This window comes from Leptosomus discolor, chromosome 13 (assembly GCF_034619465.1).
Source record: "Leptosomus discolor isolate bLepDis1 chromosome 13, bLepDis1.hap2, whole genome shotgun sequence".
NCBI classification, from domain to species: Eukaryota; Metazoa; Chordata; class Aves; order Leptosomiformes; family Leptosomidae; genus Leptosomus; species Leptosomus discolor.
Genome location: NC_141403.1, coordinates 20,045,073 through 20,068,244, shown reverse-complemented (window position 1 = coordinate 20,068,244; position 23,172 = coordinate 20,045,073). Strand labels below are relative to the sequence as shown.

Sequence of the window (23,172 nt, the reverse complement as noted above, 5' to 3'; positions counted from 1 at the left end):
CTTTTGTGGGTTATGTGAAGGTTATGGGTTTACTGCAGTTACACTCTAAGACCAACTACAGGACACAAGCTGGACCTAGGGAACTTCTGTTTGAACTCGCTACTCTCTGATCACCAGCTGCTTTTGAAGTTTGGGTTTCCTTAGGAAAGCTGGCAATCAGTCATTCTATGCCTTAGCTGTAGGAATAAACAGAAGCAGCCACATTTTATCTAAAGTAGCTACTTGACACTGTAAGATTTTCCACATCAGTTCACTTTCAGTATCAGCACTTCAATCTAAGAAGGTGGGTCAAATGACTAAGTAATTGCTATGCTACATATTTTCAGACTATAGAGTTAAGTATTCCCCCACTGAACTTCTTGAGCTTACTAAATACACCATATATAAAGTACAGCAAGTTACACGAATTCGTGAAGAATTAGTTTACAAAATAGTACGTTTTGTCTTCAGACTTGTGGATAAAACTCACTAAGCTCAGTGATAAGTTTAAGATTCTGCTGCCGGATATTTTCAAACTCTTGCTGCTTCTTTCTCATGTGTTCTTCGGTTACGGCACAACGATCACATAATCCTGCTCTTAATCTGCAATAAAATGAAGAGAAAAAAAAAAATTCCTCTGTTAAGAAAATATTGCCATACATGAAGCAGATATCCACACTTAACTGGCCTTTTGAACAACAAAACCCCAGAAAATTTCTGACAACTATGCAGAACACCACTAAGCATTGCAGTTTTATATGTTGACATAGCAATACTTTGAGATTTCTGAACAATCTAATACTACATGTAGTAATGTTTGCATAAATGCCTGCAGGTATTGGATACTTCTAAAGCAACATACATTACTTCATTTAATAGAAGTGAAGCATGCTACACCTTGCCACTGAAAGGCTTTGCGAGGTGTGCTACTAAGAATACTGTCAGATATAAAATACCATTCATTATAAGAAAGGTCATTCAAGCAAATACAAATAAGCAAATCATTTCAGTAAATGGAATTACTGCTTCAGCCAAGGAGAAGCAAAGTAAAAAGGACAAATAGTAAAGTTTGCTCTGTAACAAGTACCAAGCAAACGTGAAATCCTTCATCTTTATCTAGACACCAATTAGAGTGGATTCAAAAGTCCACATGAGGCATTGCCTGCACTATCTCTAACGGTTTAAATCAGCTGTTTAAATCACATCTGCTATCAGAAAAGGACTTGCTATGATCACTCTATCTTACCTGACACATCCATTCATGCAGTGATGTGTGTGTTCACTTTACAGGTGATACCTGAGGTGTATTTATTTCTGGTACACACCAAAAAGCTAACAGTGTTACCAAAGTGAGAACCACTCTCTTTTGCCTGCTAAAGCAGAGTTCTGCCTTGCTGCTGTTAGCACATGAAGTAATAAAACAAACAAACCAGCCACCTAAGTTTCCAATTCCACAGTTCAGTACTGGAAGTAAAAGCCATCTTGATCTATGGGTGTTTCAGTATTGTGGAATTATGGAAAGAGTAAAATATTGAAATGCCTCTTCATACCAGATTATCTGACTAACTGCAATAAACACAGTATTATCATCTCCTTTAAACCACTTTAAATACTCTTCTTGTTTTCTGCAAGGCGAGTATGTCATTTGCTAAGGGATTAGAAAAGTCCATCCACTCTGCAAATGTCTCTCTACCTATGCGGTGTGAAAGTTTATTATCTGCACAGTTACAAGTTTATCCCTAATGCCTTTCACCAAGAAAAGGAGTTGAAAGCAAAATTTGAGTATCATAGCTCTAAAATTTGAGGTAACATAGGAATGTGGGAAAATCATTTATTATGTAATGATCTCCCATTCCGCCAAAACTTCCAAGAGCTCATTAGCAGCAAATTTAACGTACGTTTTCCAAAACAGGTATAACTTTTCAAGACCAAAAATGTACTGTAATTTCTTGTCTATTGGTTCTGTTTTGCTATACCAGACTAAACAGGAACAAATAAGGAAAAGGTGGAATGGGTCAAAAGGTGATCAGAATGTGTAAGCCAAAAAGAAGGCAAAAGACGGAACCTGTGCCTAAATTTAGGTGAAATACACAAAAAAAGATCTCCTCAAATCTGAAAGATTTCCTAGTGAGTTGTTTGATGAGTTTCAAAGTATATGATACAGTTTGCCCTTGGGTTTTTTACTAGTATTACATCTCGATTGGTATCAAATTTACAAAAATGGACGGAAAAGAATGTGCTTTAAAAAGGCTGTATGCCTCCCAAGCTGATTTATTTAACTTCTATTTATCTTAACTGAACTAAGCAAGCTAAGCACTTTGACAATAACAAAATTTAATTCGGTCATAAGAACCTAAATTCTACACTTTTCTTTAAAATACGCTATTTGGATTGTATTAGAAAAGGATTGGTTTACTGAAAAAAAAAAAACCCAACCAAACAAAAAAACCCAACCCAACTTGCAAAGTATCCAGAGCTACTCTGTAAGAGCAGAACGCAACAAACCCAAAAGCTGCAAGACACTATTTCACCTGTCTTCTAAAACCTTGATAGTGTCATGAAGTGCTTTTTGCTGTTCTCTGAGCTGTTGGTTCTTGGTATAAAACTCTTCAAGCCTCTCTGCATCCCTAAAATCAAACAGAGAAAAAATTAGTTCTAGCTTTAAGTTACAGCTATTAGTTTTTCAACAGAGAATTCTCTCTGGCATGTTTCTTTCATATTCTTGGGAAATGTGATTATCATCAGCACAAATATTAAGTTGAAGATAAATGAAGCAAGTGTTTTTGATGAATGGTAATTTAGAAATGTCTGAGTTAGGAGTGGAACAGCTAGTTTTAATTCATATTACAGCTGATCTTCTGTTGATAAATCTGATTTTTGCTCAGGACAAAAATTAGAGTTGATGACAGTCAAGGCATAAAAGCTTATAGTATTCAAGCAACGATTTCAGGGAGTGTAAGCTCAAGCACTCCTCTTATTCTACCGTGTGGCAGAGCTGTTGGGAAGCTAATTGGGGGCTTTCACAATCGGGTCATTTTGGTCTCGTCTCAGCAGTGAGTGCACTTTGCAGTGTGGCAAACCACATTAGGTCTGTAAAGCGCTGGCAAGTCTGTAGATCCATTAGAGGTTTAGTTCCTCAAGAAGCAATTCTCAAGAGTCTGTAGCACACAGATTCCCATAATATGAATACAGAGAACAGAACTCTCTTCCCAAAACCCTCAGAAATAGAAGATCTTGGGGAAAATACTTTTGCTAAAAGCCAGGACTATTTCATTAACAAAGAACAGAGCTAAGGAGCAGTGGGAACATTAACTTCACAGTTTTAGCTCCCTTTCACTTTTATTATCAGCTCACAACACCTCTTCAAGGTACAAACAAGGTATGAGTAACAAGCACACGATTTTCTTCTATAAGGAAATTAACTTCCAGTAAAAGCTAACTAAACAGCTGAATCCATGTAACATGACAAGGACTAACGTTTGAGAATTCCTTCCCAGCTCTTCTTTCTACCATGGAATTCTTTATATATTCCATGAAAGCAGGTGTTTGTTTTCAGTGCGTCTGAGATGGATTATTTGAGGGAGCCACGAAATTGGCTTCCAAAAAGCTGCTAAGCACACACACACACACGACAGGAAATGAAAACGTATTTACTGACTTGTCCACACAATTCTTTTACACAAACATACTTTTAAATTGGCACTATCCCTTTAAGATACATTAGTCAAACATATTTTCATGTTGCTGGTATTAAGTACAAGAAATTAACAATCGTGGGTCATAAAGTGGATGGGACAGCCAGAACTTCTGCAGTGTACAATCACAGCTCTATTTTATTAATTCTGAAATTCAAGTACAGACGTTTTATTTTTCTATACTGCCATCCAGACCAATATTGTCCTTTTCAGCTACATGTACAACATAAAAACCAGTAACATGCAAACAGCATGAGGGACCATTTAAGACGTTTTCTTTCACTTGGAGAGGACAAAGTTACCTCGGTTTGTTAACTAAGTACAGTCAGGCCATGGCAAAATTTGAAGTCTGACAAAAGCAGTCTGTATTTTTCTGATGTTTATGGAATTAAAAATAATAAATCAAATTTTAAAATCTTTTCTCAAGCTACCTTTAAGTCATTCTATGGCATTAAGTTATTTGTAAAAAAAAAAATATATATATATACTAACATACACGAAGACTCCATGCCTTCCACCTAAATCCTGTACAATGTCACATTAAGACAGTAAAATGACAGAAGGAACTAGGGTTTTTTGTTTTGTTTTAGAATTCCAGCGCACCTGATAAACATGACAGACGTTTTTGGCTATGAAGGCACTGTGCATAATGAACAGTCTCTGACCCAGCATTTACAAGTCATTAGCTCCAACGCTTAAGCGGGATACAAAATAAGGCGCTCATTGTCAGCCGATTACCAAGTCTGAAACACTAAACCTCAGGTATTCAGATGCACCATGGAGAACAAGACCTCCTATGTAAGAGCACTGTGGTAATTGTAGAAAGATTCCAGCAAACAATAATTAAACCATCTGGTATGTGTTCTGTCACATCACAGATAATATTTATCATCTAGAAAATGAACTGATCAATTTAAGATTTCAGAATGTGAAAGCAACTCATGACACGCCAGGTTAAGTTAACAATAACAGCAAGAGAGAATTTCATCCTTTCAGATTAAAAATTAAGTAACTAATTCATTATGAATTATACATAAGAAATAACAAGATGTTAAATTGTTGGGGTTTTTTTAGGAAAGGAAGTGTAGCCTCTAAGTATAAAACATAGCACCAAATATTTGCTAACTGAAAGCCACTTAATAATCGAATATAATTTCATCTACTAACATAAATATATTACTTGTGATACTGCAATATCAATCTTAATGTTCAGAAAGCATATCTTTAAAAAGTGAGCAACTCATACACTGTTTGGATTTTAACGAAAGAGCTGACAAATTCCATGAGACCTGAACTCAAAATCTTGATAAAGTTCACATGAATTCGTATTTCCCATTGACTAAAAATTCACCGACAGACCAAACAAGCAGCTGGACTCTGTTCATACTTTGCTGTTTTTAATAATTTGTGAACTCTTTTGCACAATTAAGCAGCAGCTGCAAATAGCATACGCTGTGTTCTACTAGAGTTGGAGACTGAACAAGAAGCCGTATGAAAGCTGAAACAACCACGATCCTGAGGAGCAAGTGCCTATGTGGGGGAACAGGGAGTTAACCACACAGGTACTCTGGGGATTGCAAACCCTCCTGTAGGTTGGTGAATTGCTTGGTAAACGCAGGGAATCCTGACAGTACCAGAACAAGGTGGATGCTGTTGTAGAAGTGATTAATTAATCTTTCCTTTTGTGATTCTGTCCTGAACTGTTTCTTCAGCTGCCACTGCTATCTTCTAGCAGCTTCTCTGCAGCCTTAGTCCTCAGAAAGTGGAAACACTTTCGCCTGCTCTGCAAGCATCAGAGTGACACCATGCAGACAAAAGTCAAAGCCATAGGCAACTATCTGTAGCCTTCACAGATGAGATCTGTACGAATGCAGCTGAAATATGAGAAAACACAATACCGCGCAGGCTCAAAGCGCTACTGTGGATTACCAAACGCCAGCAGGATGGGCCGTATTTAACTGAAATGAGCAAAACAAAAGCTCAGAGGAGGTTTGAGCACTACAAAAGATAAACAAAATCCAAAAAGATATCTAGTGAAGAGAGCAACACAGGCACTACACAACTGAAGGCAATTTCTCCCAAAAGCCTAGTGAAAAGAAACAAGAATGGTCTTCCTGGAAGCGAAAGCCAGTTATCATTACAGAAGAACAGTTACAATAAAAGTAGACAGCATGTTAAGTATATACTGTAGTACAATCAAATTATACTAGAAAAGTCAGTATCACTGTAAGACAGCTGCCTTCCAGTACTTACAGGGGACCTACAGGAAAGGTGGGGAGGAACCCATTACCAGCGAGTCTAGTGACAGGACGGGGGATAACGGTTTCAAACTGAAAGAGGGGAGATTTCGATTAGATATGAGGCAGAAATTCTTCCCTGTGAGGGCGGTGAGGCACTGGCACAGGTTGCCCAGAGCAGCTGTGGCTGCCCCCTCCCTGGCAGTGCTCAAGGCCAGGCTGGATGGGGCTGGGAGCATCCTGGTCTGGTGGGAGGTGTCCCTGCTCATGGCAGTGGGGGTGGAACCAGGTGATCTTTAAGGTCCCTTCCAGTCCAAACCATTCCGTGATTCTAAGATGCATTTCCATACTTGATGTTACAGGAAAAGTAAAGATGGATTCCACTAGAGGGAATTTATTCCTATGGAAAGAACATCTTTGTTTCCTTCCCAACCAGAAATATAAGCACATCAGGGAGTTTTGACAGTAACTGCCAAAAATGCTTGAGAGTTGCTTGAGGTACTATTGTACAAAAAAAGCACATGAAGACCTGATTTTTCTAGACCAGGAGAGGGTTATTTGCTGCTTATACAATTTGAAAAACGTAACTGAAAAAGAAAGAGACAACCCAAAGTCTTCATAGGAATTAATGAGGAAGAAAACTGACTAGACGATGACAGAAATGTTAACTCTGAAAAAGCACAAACTATGCTTGAGAGCACTGTGGCTTCACCTTAAAATTAAGATTGGATATCTTTGACTTCAGATGGCAATGCTGGGAATGCAAATATGAAGCATTTTTGTCGATTTTAAGAAGAGCTTAATTTCTTTAACATATCTAATACAGTAATACTGTTTTCCAAAGTGGAAAAAGATCAAGTACTTTATTTTTATTCTTCCTACACAGCACTTTATAAAGCACAACTCAATACAGGTTGCATGTAATAGTAATATAACACTAATGTAATTAGACCTGAAGTAAAAATTCAAAGAATCACATTAGCATATATCTTATCATTTAATTAAATGTGGCTTTAGTCAGCAGAAGGAAAAGAAAAGCTGACTTAATGCTGCAAATGCACACTGTCATTCTACTGTACATGTAAATCCCGTAATCCAGACTTTTTTCCCAAAATTGCTTCTAATGAACAGAACGAAAAATTAGTAGCAAATGACTGCAAAAGAAGTAACATATATCTTAAAACTATAAGAATCGAGTGAAAATTAGCAAGGTTATTACCAGAATTCTGACTGAATGACTGAAAGCTGAGTTAAGGCACAACACCTGATACTAAAGGCAAATATGTAGGGAAAAAAAGATTTCTAGAAAATGTTGGCTTGTTGTCTTGTCACTTACTTCGCTTTTACAGATTCGACCTAAATTTTAAAATGTCTCCCTAATTATCTTTAGTATTAGAAATGTCAAGATCTTGATAGGCATCCTAGAAATACTGTAGATAAGAAAATCTTACAAGCCATTTATCCAAGGAAGGTACACCTAGTGTTCGGGTTACACACCCTATAAAGAGTTACACATATCTTCAGATGACTTCAACTGAATTATTAAAGAGAGCAGACTTCTGTACACATCTGAAGGAAGAATGCGTAAAACCTCAATTGATCTTACAAGAATTACGTCTCATTAATGGTACTCAGACTCTCCTTTAATAAATTAGATCATTAGGATGAGTACTTACAAGCATCTTTCCTTTTTCAACTTAGATATTTTCAGCTGTAAGCCTGAGAAGTGGAAAGAAGAAAATACATGTTATTTATATATATGAATTCTGACTAAAAACCAAAAAAAACACCACAAAACCGAAACAAACTAACTCTCCTTTTGTCAATGACATCGCAAAAGAGAAAAAAAATGTCACTAATTTGGAGAGAAAATGGTTCATTCTGGACTTCTTGAGTATGTTCTACAGGATCTTGGAAACAAATATAGCTATTATGATCTCTAGGAAATAGCGACTTCTTAAACAAACATGCAGATTCCAACTTAAACAGGTACAAAAACACCTCTGTAATAAACCCCACACATGAATACCAAGTACTGCCAATATATTTGCTTCGACTGTGCCTACAGAGGTAGCACGAAATGCGTTCTGTGCACGCATAACACTGCGCTTGAAACGCAGCACCCAGCCACCGAAGTGAAGGATGTATCACAACCTGTGCGCGTAAAGCAACCATTGCTAACGCATGACTCGAGGCCTCAAAGCCCAAACGGACACATACTCTACTGGAGGTGTGCTACCAGGCGCTCTCAGCCAACGCTTCTTTGGAACATCTTCAGGTGAACCGAGGAACGATATTTCACCCCGGGGCCCTTCTCCCACTAAGGCCCACACACTCCTAAACCTCTGTGCTGGGCAGAAGTAAAAAGGTTTGCAAATACAACCGATGCTCTCGGGAGGAGCAGAGGGCTGACAGCCCAGGGGCTAGAGAGCAGTCCAGCCCATTTGCTTGCGAGGTTTTGTGTATGTGCAGAGGGGCAGGAAGATAAAAGTGCTTTTAGTACAGCACAGCTTAACAAGTGGGATGCAGCGCTACGGAAATTTATGCGATGCTACTCACACACAAGCTGGCCATTCCTAGTCGAAATAAATGGTCAGAAACAATCAGACTCCAATGATACAACGTTTTCTTAAACACAAGTCCAACAGAAATTTTCGTATGACATCAGAAGGTAACGTAATTTATTCCTAACGCCATATTTTCTTCAAACTATGAAAAGTTGTGAGCAACTTCAGATTGAACCTAAGGTGTCTTGTGAGCTTTCTTTCAAAAGCATTAGTCATTTAGGGTAAACTTAAGAAACCAGAACACTTTTAACAAAACTTCTGGCAATTTTTAGTTTAAACCAAAACACATACCCGATACTACATCTCGCTACAGAAAGCGCAGGTTAAGGCAGCTAATGGACTTCTTTTTTCTCTCCCTTACCACACTCAACTGCGAACAGCTCAAAGCAGAAAACTACTTGCTTGAGAAGGTTCACTCTTCAGGCCACTTACAACATAACAGTCAGGCCAGCTGGAGCCTCGGTGAACCTGTGCCACAGAGTGCTACAAGATGCCACTGAGACAATGAGATAAAAATGCAGAGACTACTTTAAAAAAAAAAGAAAATAAGTTCTTAGGAAATATAGCAAGATTTCTTTTATCTCTAAGTGTTCAACACCTGTGAGATGTTATGTTCTATCATGCAGATCAGCATAGAAAGAGGGTTTATTTTTTTTAAGTAGTTGCTATTCATCAAGTCAATTAGGCATCTGCAATTAGAACCCCTATAAAGTGTGCTTTAATGCTGCTCCACGCCCATCGGAAGGAATGAAGCTGCACAACAATGCATCTCCTGTATGAACAGGTAGTCTGTTCAGCAAGTATTTAGGATTGTAACATTGGCAACCTGAGCCACAAGTTGAAGAGGCAGCGCTCAAAAGGCCCAGTACTGTGCTACAGGTAACACTATCTCCCCTCTCACCTGAATTCAGGAGGAACCAAACTAGTTACTTAAAGGTTGCATTTTTTCTTCATTTAAATGACTGCAATGAGAAGGCAGGAAACCAGTTTGTTACATTTATCCAAGAGCATTGAATTACTACATCTCTGCCATTTGCTTTTCCAGGGAGGCTGGGAGGTTTTAAGCACGCTCGTTTAAGAGCTTTGCTTCTTCAGATTTCCTTATTTAACACTCTAGTGAGCATAAAAACTTATGTAGACCTACAGCATGTGCATTCCCAATCCAATTTTATCTTTCATACAGTATTTCTACAGAATAGACAAGCTGCAGAGTGTATAAATCTACGTTACATAATGCTCGTAAACGCTTTAGTAAATGACATGCTGGCCCCATTAAAGTGATGGGGACTTTCTTTAAACTCTCATTAGGCAGATTAATTAAATGCACGACACTATTTTACAGAACCTGCAACTTGATTAGACTATGTACCTCTAATATTCCATTCAATGGCTATGAAAATTTCTGTTCTGATGAATTTTCAGATGCATTAAATGGACTTTCTTAAAATTGGCAGTGCCTGGGAAGACTGCAGAATCTTTATCGCTCAAGTTTTCTCGGAACAGGTTCAACAAGCTTCTGTCAGCAACGACACAGACATAATCCTACCTTAAGGGTACAGAGATGGAATAGATGACCTGCTAAGATCCCTTCCGGCCCTGTTTTCTGTAATTATTTACTTTTGAGAAGCTTCCAGCCATTTCCTTTCCTACTGCAATCTATCAATGAGATTGCTTTCCTCATAATTTTCTCTGCATCTGTGACTACAGTTTTTTCCCTATTGATATCTTCTGCTTTTCAGAGGTAAGGGATAATTGAAAAAACCTCGGCTACTTCCTGTACACAAAAGTCTCCTCACATTCCTGTGCTGAAACATGTTTCTTTTTAGCATAGAGTTTAGACTTTAGCATAGTCTTTAGACTAGAATTAATCCTCAGGAACCACGCTGATAAGACCCACATGCAGCAAGGATCCATTATAATTATTTCGAGCTAGACCCAAGTATTAACACCTGCAGAAATTAGTCACTTTATAAACAGCGTTAATAAATTCCTTTCTAATTTGCGAGCACTATGCAAGTATCCCACTCATTCTACAGGTAGGAAATAAAAGTAAATACAGTTTTAATGTCCATTTTTCTGCGTTGCTGAGCACTTCTGAATTCCATGAAAAATCAACTGGCATTGACCATACCCAGCATCTTTGGAAACTGGTTGTAGGAGTCCTACCCATTGTCACACAATGAATCTGAGGGAAAATGATAGCTATTTTGTCTGAAGAGGGACAAAATCCGGAATTTTTTGCAAGTGACCCATTTAGAAGAATAAGGAGCTGGGTTTGTTTAGCTAACGTGGTGGAAAAATACACCCTTTACAGTATCGTAATAAAATCCATTTCAAACTGTAGGAGTTTGAAGTATTCTCTAGTCTATGTTCTATAGATAAAAATTATAACTTGTATAATATGCCTGACCATTTCAAGCCTGTAAGTCATAAATCCTACTTTTCATGGATTTGTAATAAATAATAAGAATTCTGCCATTACAGCGTTCAGTATATCATGCATTGTACACTGTACAAGCAAAAAGATTTTTTTCCAGCTAACTTTCCCTTAATCCACCGTCCACCATCTTTAAAATAATTTTTTGCTGACATTTAGATTGGAAACTCATGAGTCAATTTTAATTCTTATTTATAGACTTCAGAAACAAGCAAAGTCCAGGCAAGCCTGTGTTTGATGTTTCTAAAATATCTTCCAGTACCATTTTCTATAAGAGGATCCCCACCTTTTGAAAAAATTAACTATCCTTCAGGCATGTCTTTGATGTTATCATGGAAGACCTAATTTTACCTAGCACAGTGCGGGACATACTGACAAAGGGCTAGGCATGAAAAAGACTGCCTAGTGGCAAAATTATCTGGCCACACCCAGCGCGCATTCTAAAGAGTATCTTCACTTGCATAAAGAAAACCCAAACTTTAAAATCACGTGCTGCACATCCCAAGAAACTAGAGAAAGGGTCACTTAACATTATCCTCTACATTAGAGCTTTTTGTTTGTTCAGTTTTTGTTGTTCTGACATGCCATAGATTGCCAGATCCCCCTCTGTCAGTACTTCCACATTTATCCGCAGTTGACATCACACCCACTCTGAAAAGAACCATCAAGAATTTAAAAAAAAAACAAAAACAAAAACCCAGAAAAAAAATCATAAAAAATAAGTAAGATTATTGTCCCAAAACACAAAAAAATCTAAAGTTGTCTTTCATATAGTTACACATACTTTTTTTTAATGTAACAAAATACTACCACCTGGTACATTTTTCCTTTCAGTTGCCAAACTGATAGAAGTTTTTTTGTTTGGTTGTTTTGATCTAAAATTACTAACACAAAGCAAAACATTTTATGAATACTACTTGGAAAACAATTTTATAAGAAGAATATAAATATATGGTGCAATAATTCATCCTTGAGCGTTATTAATTTCCTGTACTACTGAAGAATGAACTGACACTAACAGTCAATCCATACTAAAACTGGTATCACAGGTCACAAAATAAAATGTAAGAATAAGCAACTCCATTATAAATTTTGTTGAGAAAATTTGGAATACTAGAAACTGAAGAAATACTTTTCACTTCAGTAATATTAATCCGCAGTGGTATTTTGCACAAGTTAAGGGAAATAAACAACGCAAACCATTCTAATGTATCTGAAGCAACTAAACCCGAAGGCAAAAGAAAACCCAAAAACTTCTGTTGAATAAGTTGATTCGGAAACTCTGAATCATAATACATTAAAGGTAAAGTAACATGTACATATTTCCTAAGCAAACAGAGATCCTCCCATGTAACGTTGTGTTACTTTCTCTTCACTGACACAGCAAATCATTTATACTTGTTGACAGGTTACATCTAATCCTGTTAAGCCAGGCTTAGGCGGTCAATCTGTAAGGATCATTTGTAACCATCCAGTCCAACTTCCCGCACAACGTAAGACATTAAAAATCTACTTAGTTTCATGCAGACGGAGTGCTGCTCTGGTTCAAAGTTTTCCGGTGGTAATGGCCTTCTGTGAGCCCAAACTTTAATATTTTACCTTGTACTTCTTTATCATGACACTCTTTCAGTTTGGACCACAGTTCCTTGAAGAAATCTCCTGTAGGTTCTGCAGAACTAGGGCTCCCACAGCTTCCTCCAGATGCATTCATCTTGTTTCTTCTCCTCCCAACTTCTTTGACTTGTTTGCAGAACTGGCTCACTCTCACACTTTAAGTTTTAATTTACATAGTTATGAAGCTGTTTCTGAAGACAGGTGTATGCCTGTAATAACAGATCGACAACACTTAGGTTGGCATTTATCAGAGTATAACTTGCAGCCATGGATGAAATACAAAGCTTACTGCCTGTCCTTGTTGAGTTGTACTTACATACTGACAGTCACCCTGAAAAGTGTGGAAGATGCTAAGTATTTTGCTACAAGCAATTACAAACTAACAGAATTTCCCTCCCTGCCATAAGCAGCTATCAACTTAAAATCAGATTAAGATGCTTAGGAGCCTTTATTATTTTCCTATGTAAAGCTACAGCTAAACAGAATTCCTGTTTTCCAAAAATAACCCACGCGTCCAAAGTCTGGCTGTCAGCAAAAGCGTTTGTCAAAAGTTTTAGCAGAGATGTATATGTGTATATATATCCTTTACGTAAACATGGATTCAAATGACACCCTTCTGCAAAGAAAAGCTCACATCCCCTTGAAGTCTTCATGATTCCACACTGAAATGATTCCTACTCCCTGATGAAAAGGAAATAGGAGTGTAATCTCAAAATTTATAACTCTCCAAAACATTAGTATTTGAGAACCATCAAAGTCAGACAGATTTGTCTTAAAACCAGACTGCCTACACAACTCAGAACAATCTTACCCATAATTCTTACATGTTTTGAAGGGTTTCTTAGCACATGATGCCCTTAGGTAAACTACAGGGGAAGCATGGTACTCAGATCTGGGTCTGAGCCAAGGTAAGATTCAATTCTATTGGCACTGTGTGTTCAATACTGAAATACTCACGTAATCGCTCTGTCCTTCAGTTCCTGGTGTGTGAAACTGGACATTCTACGTTTTCCCCATTTTTATGTGGTCAATTTTAAACAAACACTTTCGAACAGGGACTGTAATTACCAGGTGGACATAGCTATCTCTACTACTCTGTAATATAAATCACAGTAAGAAAAAAAAAGTCGAAGGTATTTTGTACTATCCCTAAAGTAGCAGCCTGAGCAAGCAAACCACAATGTCTATATAGACAAAAAAAGGAGCAATTGGCTCTCAAATTTTTAAGGAACAAGTTGTAGTCATAGTTCAGATGGTACAAGGTCGACAGTTTGTCAAGAAGCTGCACGTCCTATCTTGAGAGCCTTCAAGCAACTTAGAATATCTGAATACAGCTCCTGGTTTCGCTGGTCCCCTAGAATCACCACGATAAAGTGGTAAGTCCAGTGGTCGGTGACCTAGTGTACAGCCTGGAGGCCTTGGTTCCAGCCTCCTCTCTCATATCACTGAGCACAGTCTTAAGCAAGTCACTTTTCCTTCAGCCTGGCTGTCTTCAAAATGGAAAAAAAAATAATGGAATAAATGGAACAAAGTGTTATTCTCAACAACACAGAACACTTAAAACTGTATGCTTTCTACAGGATACGGATACTCAACCACCACAGTAACGGAGCTGACAGAACACTCAGCAATCATTAGGTAGCTCCATGTTTGCATTAATGTGCTCGGTCCATAGCAAATTCAGTGCCTATTTCAGTAGCTGGTTTCAAGTTAGCAGATGTTCTTATACTAAGAGAAATCCTTAACAGAAAATAAAATTACCTTTTCAAATTAGCAATGCCTACAGTTCTTCAGCAGAATTTGAATGGTAATCTGCTTGCGTCTTTATAGCCAACATGCTCCACTTTGTGTGCAGTCACATTAGGCCATTTTAAAATGCCTCTTTGTGGAACCGATTGCCTAGTGACATTAGGAATGTCTTTTAAACTCTTCTTTTTCTGTCTTCAGCAACAGATACCTCAGAAACCCTATTTTTCTCTGTGAAGTGCTAGGGCAGTGAAATCAACAAACTTGCTCTCACTGTCTTAGATTTGAATATATCAGATGAATCATTTTCAAGAAAAGGGCACCTGACCCTAGAATTTGTAAAGGCTGTCCCTGGTGTTTTTGTTTTGATTCTTTCCCCCCTCCCCCAAGGATGTCTGTGGGAAAAAAACGCACAAAACTGCTCAGTTTGTGCAAATGAACAGTACATCACCTGAATACAAACGGGGGGGGGGGGCGGGAAGAGCAACGCATTTTCACAAGCTTCACCTGCTTCAAGTTCCCAGAATGATACATTGCTTTCTACAGGTGTTCAACCTGTCTTCAAACAGAGGGCCCCCAACAAGCGTTCAAGTAGAGCCTTTGACAGGTCTGGGCAGTTGCGCAGGTGTAAAGGGTGTTCAGTGACGTTTCGCTTACCCTCTAGTCCTAAGAAAGGACTTCCCAGTCCTTAGGGAAAAAAAAAAAAACAAAAACGCCTGAGCTGGACGTACAGACACTTTCAGGCAGGGAAAGGGCTGGAAGCTGCCTGCGGGGGGAAGGAAGCACAACGCCAGCCCCTCTCCCGAACGTGGCAGGGCTGCTTTCTCAGGCGGGGCTTTGCACCTGTCCTCCCGACTAACCACCCTTTCACAGAACAACCTCAACATTTCTCCTTCCTTCTTCTTCCAACCAGCTCCCCCCAGCCCGGGAAGCCTTTGCGCAGCCCCAGGAACGACTGCCTTCCTACGCTCGCCTTCACCAGCACGGCCAGCCGGCACCGCCAAGGCGCCGAGCCCGCTTGTCTGTATTTACATTCGCTGACAGGCACACAGTGCTCTCCGTGATCCTGCAGAGCACAAACCTGCCTGAACCCCTGACCCCCGCCAAAACCCCTGAGCGCCAGCCGCTCCTACGAGCTCATCTCTCCTGTACCTCCCAGCGCTGATTTTTTTTTTTTTTTTTCCTTTCCTTTCCCTTTGCACAAACACTATAGAGAAAACTCACTCGTAAGACACGCCGGGGTGCTCTGTGATATCCTGCCATGACCAGCGCCTGAGAGCTTGCCGGGGGGAACGAGCGCCCGCGCCTCAGCCGCCCCAGGTTCCCGCCAGGCTCGTGTCACGCCCAGGAGCCGGGACGGCGAAGGAGGGGTCGGGCATGCCCCGCACGCCCCTTCTCCCGAGCGGCACCAAGGCGGGACGGAGCCTCCGAAACGGAGGGAACGCGGCGCGCTCCGCCCCGGGGGCTGCCGGCGGAAGGAGGGCCAGTGTCTGCAACGCGCCCCTCGGGGCCGGGGCGAAGCCCCGCGGAGCCCGTCCCGGGGGCGGCAGCGGCCGTTACCAGGCGGCGGCGGTGAGGCGAGCGCGCGCCGTTACCTGGTTGGCTCCCGGCGGCTCCGCGCGAAACGGCGGGAAAAGGGAAAGCCGGGACCGAGCGCCTTCGCTGCGGAGGGAGGCGGGATCGGGGGGGGGGGGTTCTCGCGAGGCTTCCGCGCGGCTCTCGCGAGAGCGGGGCTGTGAGGGCCGGCAGCGGCCGCGGGAGGAGCGGCCGCCGGGCCTGAGGGTGCCGGGGTCGCCGGGCCTGAGGGTGCCGGGGTCGCCGCCGTCTGGGGCGTCCATCGCGTCCGACAGGCGCTGTCCCAGCCCGCTCCTCCTCAGCCTGTGCCTGGCCTGCCGCTTGGGATTTCCGCCGAGGGAAGCCAAGGGGGCGAGCCAGGCATTGGAAGGTGCCACGGTTAAGCGTGGCAGCCGGCGCAGAACGCTGTGGAAAAGCAGGGGTCTGTGTGAGAGCCTACGTTAAACCTAATGCTGCCCATACAGGGGGACCCCGCCTGAAAGACGTTCTTGGTGTTTTGGATGTAAAGAGGACCTCTGGGATACACCGTTGTGGCAGAAGTGGCCTCGCCAGTGTTCCCGCTCTGCTGCCAAATCTCCCTTTTCCACAGGATTTGTAGTCCGCTGAGTGCTGGGGTTTACATACAGAAGATGTATGTGCCATGCGTCCCGCCCCGCTCCTCCTTGCTCTTAACGGATTCCGTGGGTTTGTCATGTTAGCATACAGTGGAACAGCCTGGAGCATATCTTTGTGTTTTACGTGAGTGTGGAAACCGGTAGGTTCATAAAATTCCTATGGCATAAGGCAGCTGAACTTTGAGTCGCTTTTGAGATTTTTACCAACGCAACTTTTTTGCCCAAATTGGAGATGAATGTTCTTTCAGTCATTGGGACCAACTGTGCTGTCTGCCGTGAGATAAACCCCTTCATTTTTAGTTTACCATTCTCCTTAGTAATGAAATAGAAACAAAACGCAGCTCTTCACTGTTACTATTCTGTCTCCACATGACTCCACTGGACCATTTTGGTTTGGATAGGAACACTTGCAGAGACAGCGTAGTCGCGTGGTTAGAGGGCACAATGGTGATCAGTTTGCAAGGGCCAGTGCTGCAGACACATATTTTCTAGATTACTGATAGTGGTATGAAAAAAGTTAGGTGTTCAGGTATTTAATAATTGTTAGTAGCTCTTCCATTTTACTCTTGTTACATTACTCATCACTCAGATTGCCAGGAATTACCATAAGTAGGAGCTATAGAGCATAAATAAAATTGGATTTGAAATAGTATTTCAACATTTCTGAAGTATTTTGAAATATTGTCAGATGGGATTCCAAGATGACTTGTAATTAAGCAGGTTTTAAATATGTTACTCACCTTTCTTGGTTTCCCATCAAATATGGACCTTGAATTGTGAAGTATTTTGAAAAATCTTGTGGTTAAATTTTCTGCTCATTCCTCACCATTGTTTAACCACTTATTTTTCAACTAAAATAAATGAATCCCATGTCCAGCAGCTCAGCAGCAGATTACTTACATCATAAGTTTGATCCATTATCTTATCAGTACATATATGGTAGAGCTAAAATTAGCTACATTTTATGGAAGAAACAGTCATAATAGGTTGTGACGGACCCTCCAGTCTTCTTAAATAGTGCTTGTTGGCAGCTTTTTATTCTATTTTTTTAAACTTCTATAATCTAAGTGTTTGTAATGTAGAAAAATAATAATTTCCTCAGAGTTAAATGAAACACAAGTCTTAAATATATACACAGATCTGATAAGTAGCAATAAAATAGCCCTCTTATCAGTTGTTCAGGCATTTTACCGTAAACTGGACCTTTCGTTCTATTTAGAGGAAGCACTCTGAAAAATAATTGTCATCCATTTTATTTCCCAATAAACTGTGAGCGGTTTATTCTCATATTCTCTCGTGCTGAACTTTACAGCACTGACTTCTACAGTGTTATTCTTATCTGCTCACCAATAGCTGATAATGGATTAAGACCAGCGGTTGAACTTTGTCTCCCTTCCAGATTTATTTGATTTTATGTATTCCGTAATCACATCCTTGGTCACCAGTTGCTGAATAGATCCCTGGCTCATTAAACATACTAGAAAACTACTGAAGAGTCTGATATTCCACATTCACTTACATTGGGTGTCTTAAGCTGACTGGTCCAACTGGAACTGCATCTCATTCATCTCATGAGAGTAAACGCACACACCTAGACAATAAAACTGTGGGAAAAGTGCTTTGCCATTGTTGCGCTTGAACAGATACGAAACTTTCTATGGTGTCATGGCTCGTGTCCAGGTTTCAAAATAGCCCTTCCTATGGCACAGGTAACTAGGTGACAGAATACTTCTCCATGAGCCACTCTGCAAAAAGGGAAGCTAATTTAATCTTAGCCCATTTTAGACCTGGCTGGTCTGAAATGTTTAATCTCGCTAATAGTATGTGAAGCTGTTGATTTTCAATTACGCTTTAGCAGTAATACCTGCCTTCTTGGTGACTGGACTATTTACCAGCAAATCAACTAATGAGAGCATTTCTATTATAAGAGTACTGCAGTGTTGCAGCACAGATAAAATGAAAAATAGCCTTTAATTCACACCTCCCCCTCCCCTTTTCAAGGGGTAGTGCAGAGCCTGCATCAGTGTTTCTAACCATTCAGGCAGCGGAAGGTAACCTAGCTCACTGCATATGCATACGGAATAGGGTTAAAAGAGTTTAGCAGAAAGCTTACATTTTTTGCTTCTGCTGCCTTAAATTTAGGTGTAAAGATTGGAAACCGGCTTTGAATTACACTGAGGAACTCCAATTTAAATATTTTAATTACTTTAAACACAATGGTAAAAATATCACTCTTATTCTGTGTATGTAAGTATATATATATACGCATATATGTACACATGTATATATATAAAAGTACATATAAAATAGTGAAATCCTTATTTATTCGCATGAGATTTAGTAGATTGCACATATACACGCATGGCCAGTGTGCTCACAAGCCCCTTGACTTGCAGATCTGCATTGGGGGATAAATACATTGCTTAACTCTCTAGTCATGTTCATTTAATGAACTTTACGTTGCAGTTGCCAATAAGGACATCAAAGGAGCCCAGCTCCAGATGCAGCAAATAAGAGCATGCGGCACAGTTCAGTTGCTATCTAAATGGGATTTGAACTGGGATTGTAGGAACTGGCGTGGAATGATGTCCCGCAGCTGGGAGCGCGCGCAGAGCGCACCACTGCTGTCTGGCGCAGGTAGTTGCTTTCTCTGGAAAAATAGGGAGGAGCCACTCCATCACCCCCACTAGCTGAATTTGATTCTTTTCCGAGATGCTTGCATAGCCACTTTTGAAATTGAGCCAAGATCAAATTCCCTGATGCCAGCAACATTATTCACTTTAAGAAACCCTCTTCTTTGAAGTGCTTTCACTGCTCCTCATCTGCAGTCAGAAACAGCCAGGATTTATTCAACTGAAACTCTCAGGTCTTTTAGAGAGCCTCGATGGAGAGAAAAAAAAGCAACCTGAGGGATGCTGTTGCAGGACCCCAGTGCAGTGTTCCTGGTCGTCAGACTCTAAGCAGCAGCACCTATTTGTGTTAGCTGCATGCGGAAATGTTTTGCTCCTGCTGATGTTTCTCAGGTTAACATGAATAATCTAAGTAGTTATGCATATTTGTCTCAGCCTTGGAAGGCTGCTTAAGGCTTGGAAGGCTGAAGTAAAAGTTTATAAGTCTGCGTACAAAATCGTGCCACCTATCTTTTACTGTAGTGAACAACAAGAATTCACGATGGGAAATCAAGCCAAAGAGAAACAATATATGGGAAATAATATTTTACTCACCTTTTGAGAAAAAAAAATCCCCAAACAATGGCCCCTGCCCTTCCTGCCCCCTAAAAAAAAAGCAGCTGAGGAAAACCCAAATAAAATAGAACACATAAACTGTAGAGAGAGAGGATGGCAGGCAGTATTTTGAAAAAACTGATTTATTCGGTTTGAATATTAAAAATATGCTATGTTAAAATCCTCTAGCTTTAGAAATCAAAGCTCCTTTGTAGCATTTTATAGGCCCTACAGAGAGTCCCTGTGAAAACTATACAGTTCAGCCAGCTATATCTTTTTCTTTTGAAAATTGCTTATTCCTCTGCAAGTTTTCCTTCCGTATTGACAGCAAAATCAACAGAAATGATAAAAATTAAACATTTTGTCCTGATTGATGTTATTAGCTTCTGTGAATTTACAAAACTTTCCCTATGTTCTTTTCCATTTTTCCCAAATTTTTGCACACAGATGCAATATTGCTAATGAGCAGGTCATTTCAAGCTGCTTTTTGTTGAGGCTTTAAGCTGCTCAGGAGGCCTTTTTATTGGCACTCTACAAAATAATAATAATATTCATTTTTGCATCAACCTGGAAATAGCTGGCAGTAAACACTCCATAATTGAGGCTTCCTGTGTGTGACTACCATAAAGTCTTACATAATCCTCTATAGATATTTTTGTATCTAGTGGTTTATGTCCACTGGGGACTCTGATGTATTTTTTTTACATCATGAAAGAGAACGGTAATTGTTTCACTTAAGGATAGATAAAATTAAGATTTCCAGGGAGATGGAAGTAGTTACGTGAGGGTTTTCAAAAATGTAGTCACACAGATGGCAAGAAGATTCACATTTACTTAAGTTAAAGAGTTATTTTGTCCTAACAGGCATGACAAAACCTGTCTTCATTCCTTTCTGTTCAGCTCAGCAAGTACTTCTGTGCTCCAGTAGTTAATCAGTTACCAGGTTCCACAGCTTTTGTTTTCACACTGTTTAATTTTTTGTATTTGACACAGAACCTGTGAATGGATTCAGTTGCAGATACAGGTACAACTTTCAGGTCTGCCTACTCTTTATGATTAGGACTGCTTTTTGTTACTATTGCCACCACCGTTACTCATTCAACCCAGGTAAATTCCTAATAAGTATAGAAAGAAAGCAATAAGAATGACAAGTATGTTTCCTATCTTACCATGAAGCCAATCCTGAATATGTAAATCTAGTTTTAATTGACTCAGTCCATAAAATTGAACGATTAAAAAGGTTAGTCTAGCAAGAATTAGTAACCACACATCTTACTGTAATGGCATTATGCCTTGTCACGACAGTGCTGTTTCGAGACAGGGATTATAAAAACACTGCATAAAAAAGACCGACAGGCAATACTTCAGTGACCTGCTCAAAATACTAAGTCATTGGCACTGGAGTTTCTGTCTCTCCTGTGCTTAGTTCATCGACCTGTCTCTCCAGTAAATACTCTTGCAGACAGAGCAGATGATGTTGAGCTGCACACAGAAGGGTCAAAAAGCAGCTCTCACAAATATCCTGTCAACAAGCGCCACAGAGACTGGCAGTACTCAGACACATTAAGGAGATAGCCATTATACCACTTCAAGCATAAGAGAAATTTTTGCTTAAGGTTATCTTAAATTAATTTTAAAGAAAGACTTTCAAAACTCACCCTTCTGTTTGAAAAGTTCTGTTCTTGATCGGGGTGATAAATATTTACTATTGACTTCCCCTCCAGCTATAAACCTCAAGTCTAAGTGGGATGAGGAAGCCACTGTGGACCACACTAGAGAATGCCGAGAGGAGATCTGCTGCACCTAAGATATATACAATGTGCAATGGATAACCTAATATGCCTTTCATTTAACTGGCTGGGCAGGTTTCTGCATTCTGGAGAGCATGGAATCATACCAGAATTTGTTGGCATAACAGGCCCGTCAGACCGGTTCGCGGGGCGCCCAGGAACCTGCCCAACCAGTCTGCATCAAAGGCCAGCCCAACATGCTGCAGCTCAGCTCGGCTCAGGGAGGCTTCGTACGCGGCGAATTATTCACGCCTCTGTCAACTCCCAACACACTACTCGGAGAGAATGATGTAGCCTCCAGCAAAATAATTTACTGAGGGGTGGGGGAGTGATACATCCTTGTTAAGTGTAGCAAGATCTTATTGTTATAAATTTTCTTTCATTTTATATGCAGATGCACCGGGCTAGAGGTCTTGCCCAGCATAAGTACAAAGAGAAACAGGAAAGAAAATACCTTATTTTTGTAACACTACCCATACAGACTTACTGTACCCAAATAACACCAAATGTTTAGTGTGACCGGCTAAAAAACCCTCTAAATTATGCTCTAATTCAGATTTATTTCCAGTCCTGCTCCAAGTGTCTAAGTATACCTACTGTTTGTGTAGGATTCAGCGTAGCTTTGTTACATGTGGGAGACAGGACACTGGGAGCTTTCACATGGAATATTCACCTCATGACTTCGGCGGAGCCCTAGGTCAGCGCAAGCTCATCCTGAATTACTGCACAGGATATTTCAAGGTGAAACAGGTCAGAGAACATGGAGTGTATGGGACGTGCTTCCCTAACCATGAGGAACTACTTGTGAGGCAACACCCTGCTTCTCCGAAGGATACAGCAGCTGCCCTGTTGCAACAGCACACGGGCTGCAGCAGCAGCTATGCTGCTTCTTGTTCATGGCTGAAGGGCAAAAATACTTGCACATCAGCCCTGCATACAGCATAGTTATTCAAGCTGTAGGCAGAGATGAGGATATGCCCCAATAGAAGCCTACATCTGTGTACATTTACTACTTTTTTTTTTTTTTTTTTTTCAAATACAAATATAGACCATAATTTTCAGGTCTCCTGCTGTGATTGTCCGAGATGTTAACTTAAATCAGTAGGAGCTGTAGAAGCTTAACACTTCTGGAAATGCGATCCTGGGTACATATAATCAGTCTGCTAAACTTATGCTTAGGTGGGTTCCTTTATTTTTTATTTAGGCACCTAAATTTAAACACTCAGGCTTGAAAAAATTGTCTCTGTTGAATGTTGTCAAAAGCTCTGAGTAACTGTAGAAACCTGTGTTTGTTCGTAAAATGATCCAACAGTGGTATGATTTATCATTTTTTAGGTCTTTTCTTACCCATTTTAATAATAGTTACTAGACAGCTAGTGGCCAGAACAGGAAGTTACCATCAAATTCAACCAGTGTTTTACAACATGGGGAGTTTTTTTATCTTTGACCAGAATATGTAAAAGAAGGAATGCTGATATTTGAATATATTCAGATTATTTTACTACAGGAAAGTAACCCTTCCGATAAGGCTACATCCTATGACAGCCTTGAAAGGAAAGCTTATTTCTGAAGAAGGCAACTGGATTACTAACTGGGCTGAAATGACAGATATACGGTGTTTGTGCTTGCAGTCACACCACCTTAGGGTATGATTTCATGCAACTAAGCAGGGCTGGGCTTGGTCAGTACTTGGA

The 23,172-nt window shown here is 40.2% G+C and overlaps 1 protein-coding gene across 1 annotated transcript in view; it reads right to left on the bottom strand.

Annotated features, from left to right (window-relative positions):
• Positions 1-12,660, bottom strand: part of RBBP8 (RB binding protein 8, endonuclease) — a 33,831-nt gene extending 21,171 nt beyond the window's left edge. The window contains exons 1-4 of the mRNA XM_086472503.1: positions 12,515-12,660; positions 7,588-7,630; positions 2,511-2,606; positions 470-582 (exon numbers count right to left, since the gene is read on the bottom strand). Of these exons, the coding sequence (XP_086328629.1) occupies positions 470-582; positions 2,511-2,606; positions 7,588-7,630; positions 12,515-12,626 (364 nt within the window). The 5' untranslated portion in view covers positions 12,627-12,660. The remainder of the gene's footprint in view (positions 1-469; positions 583-2,510; positions 2,607-7,587; positions 7,631-12,514) is intronic.
• Positions 12,661-23,172: the final 10,512 nt, after the last annotated feature.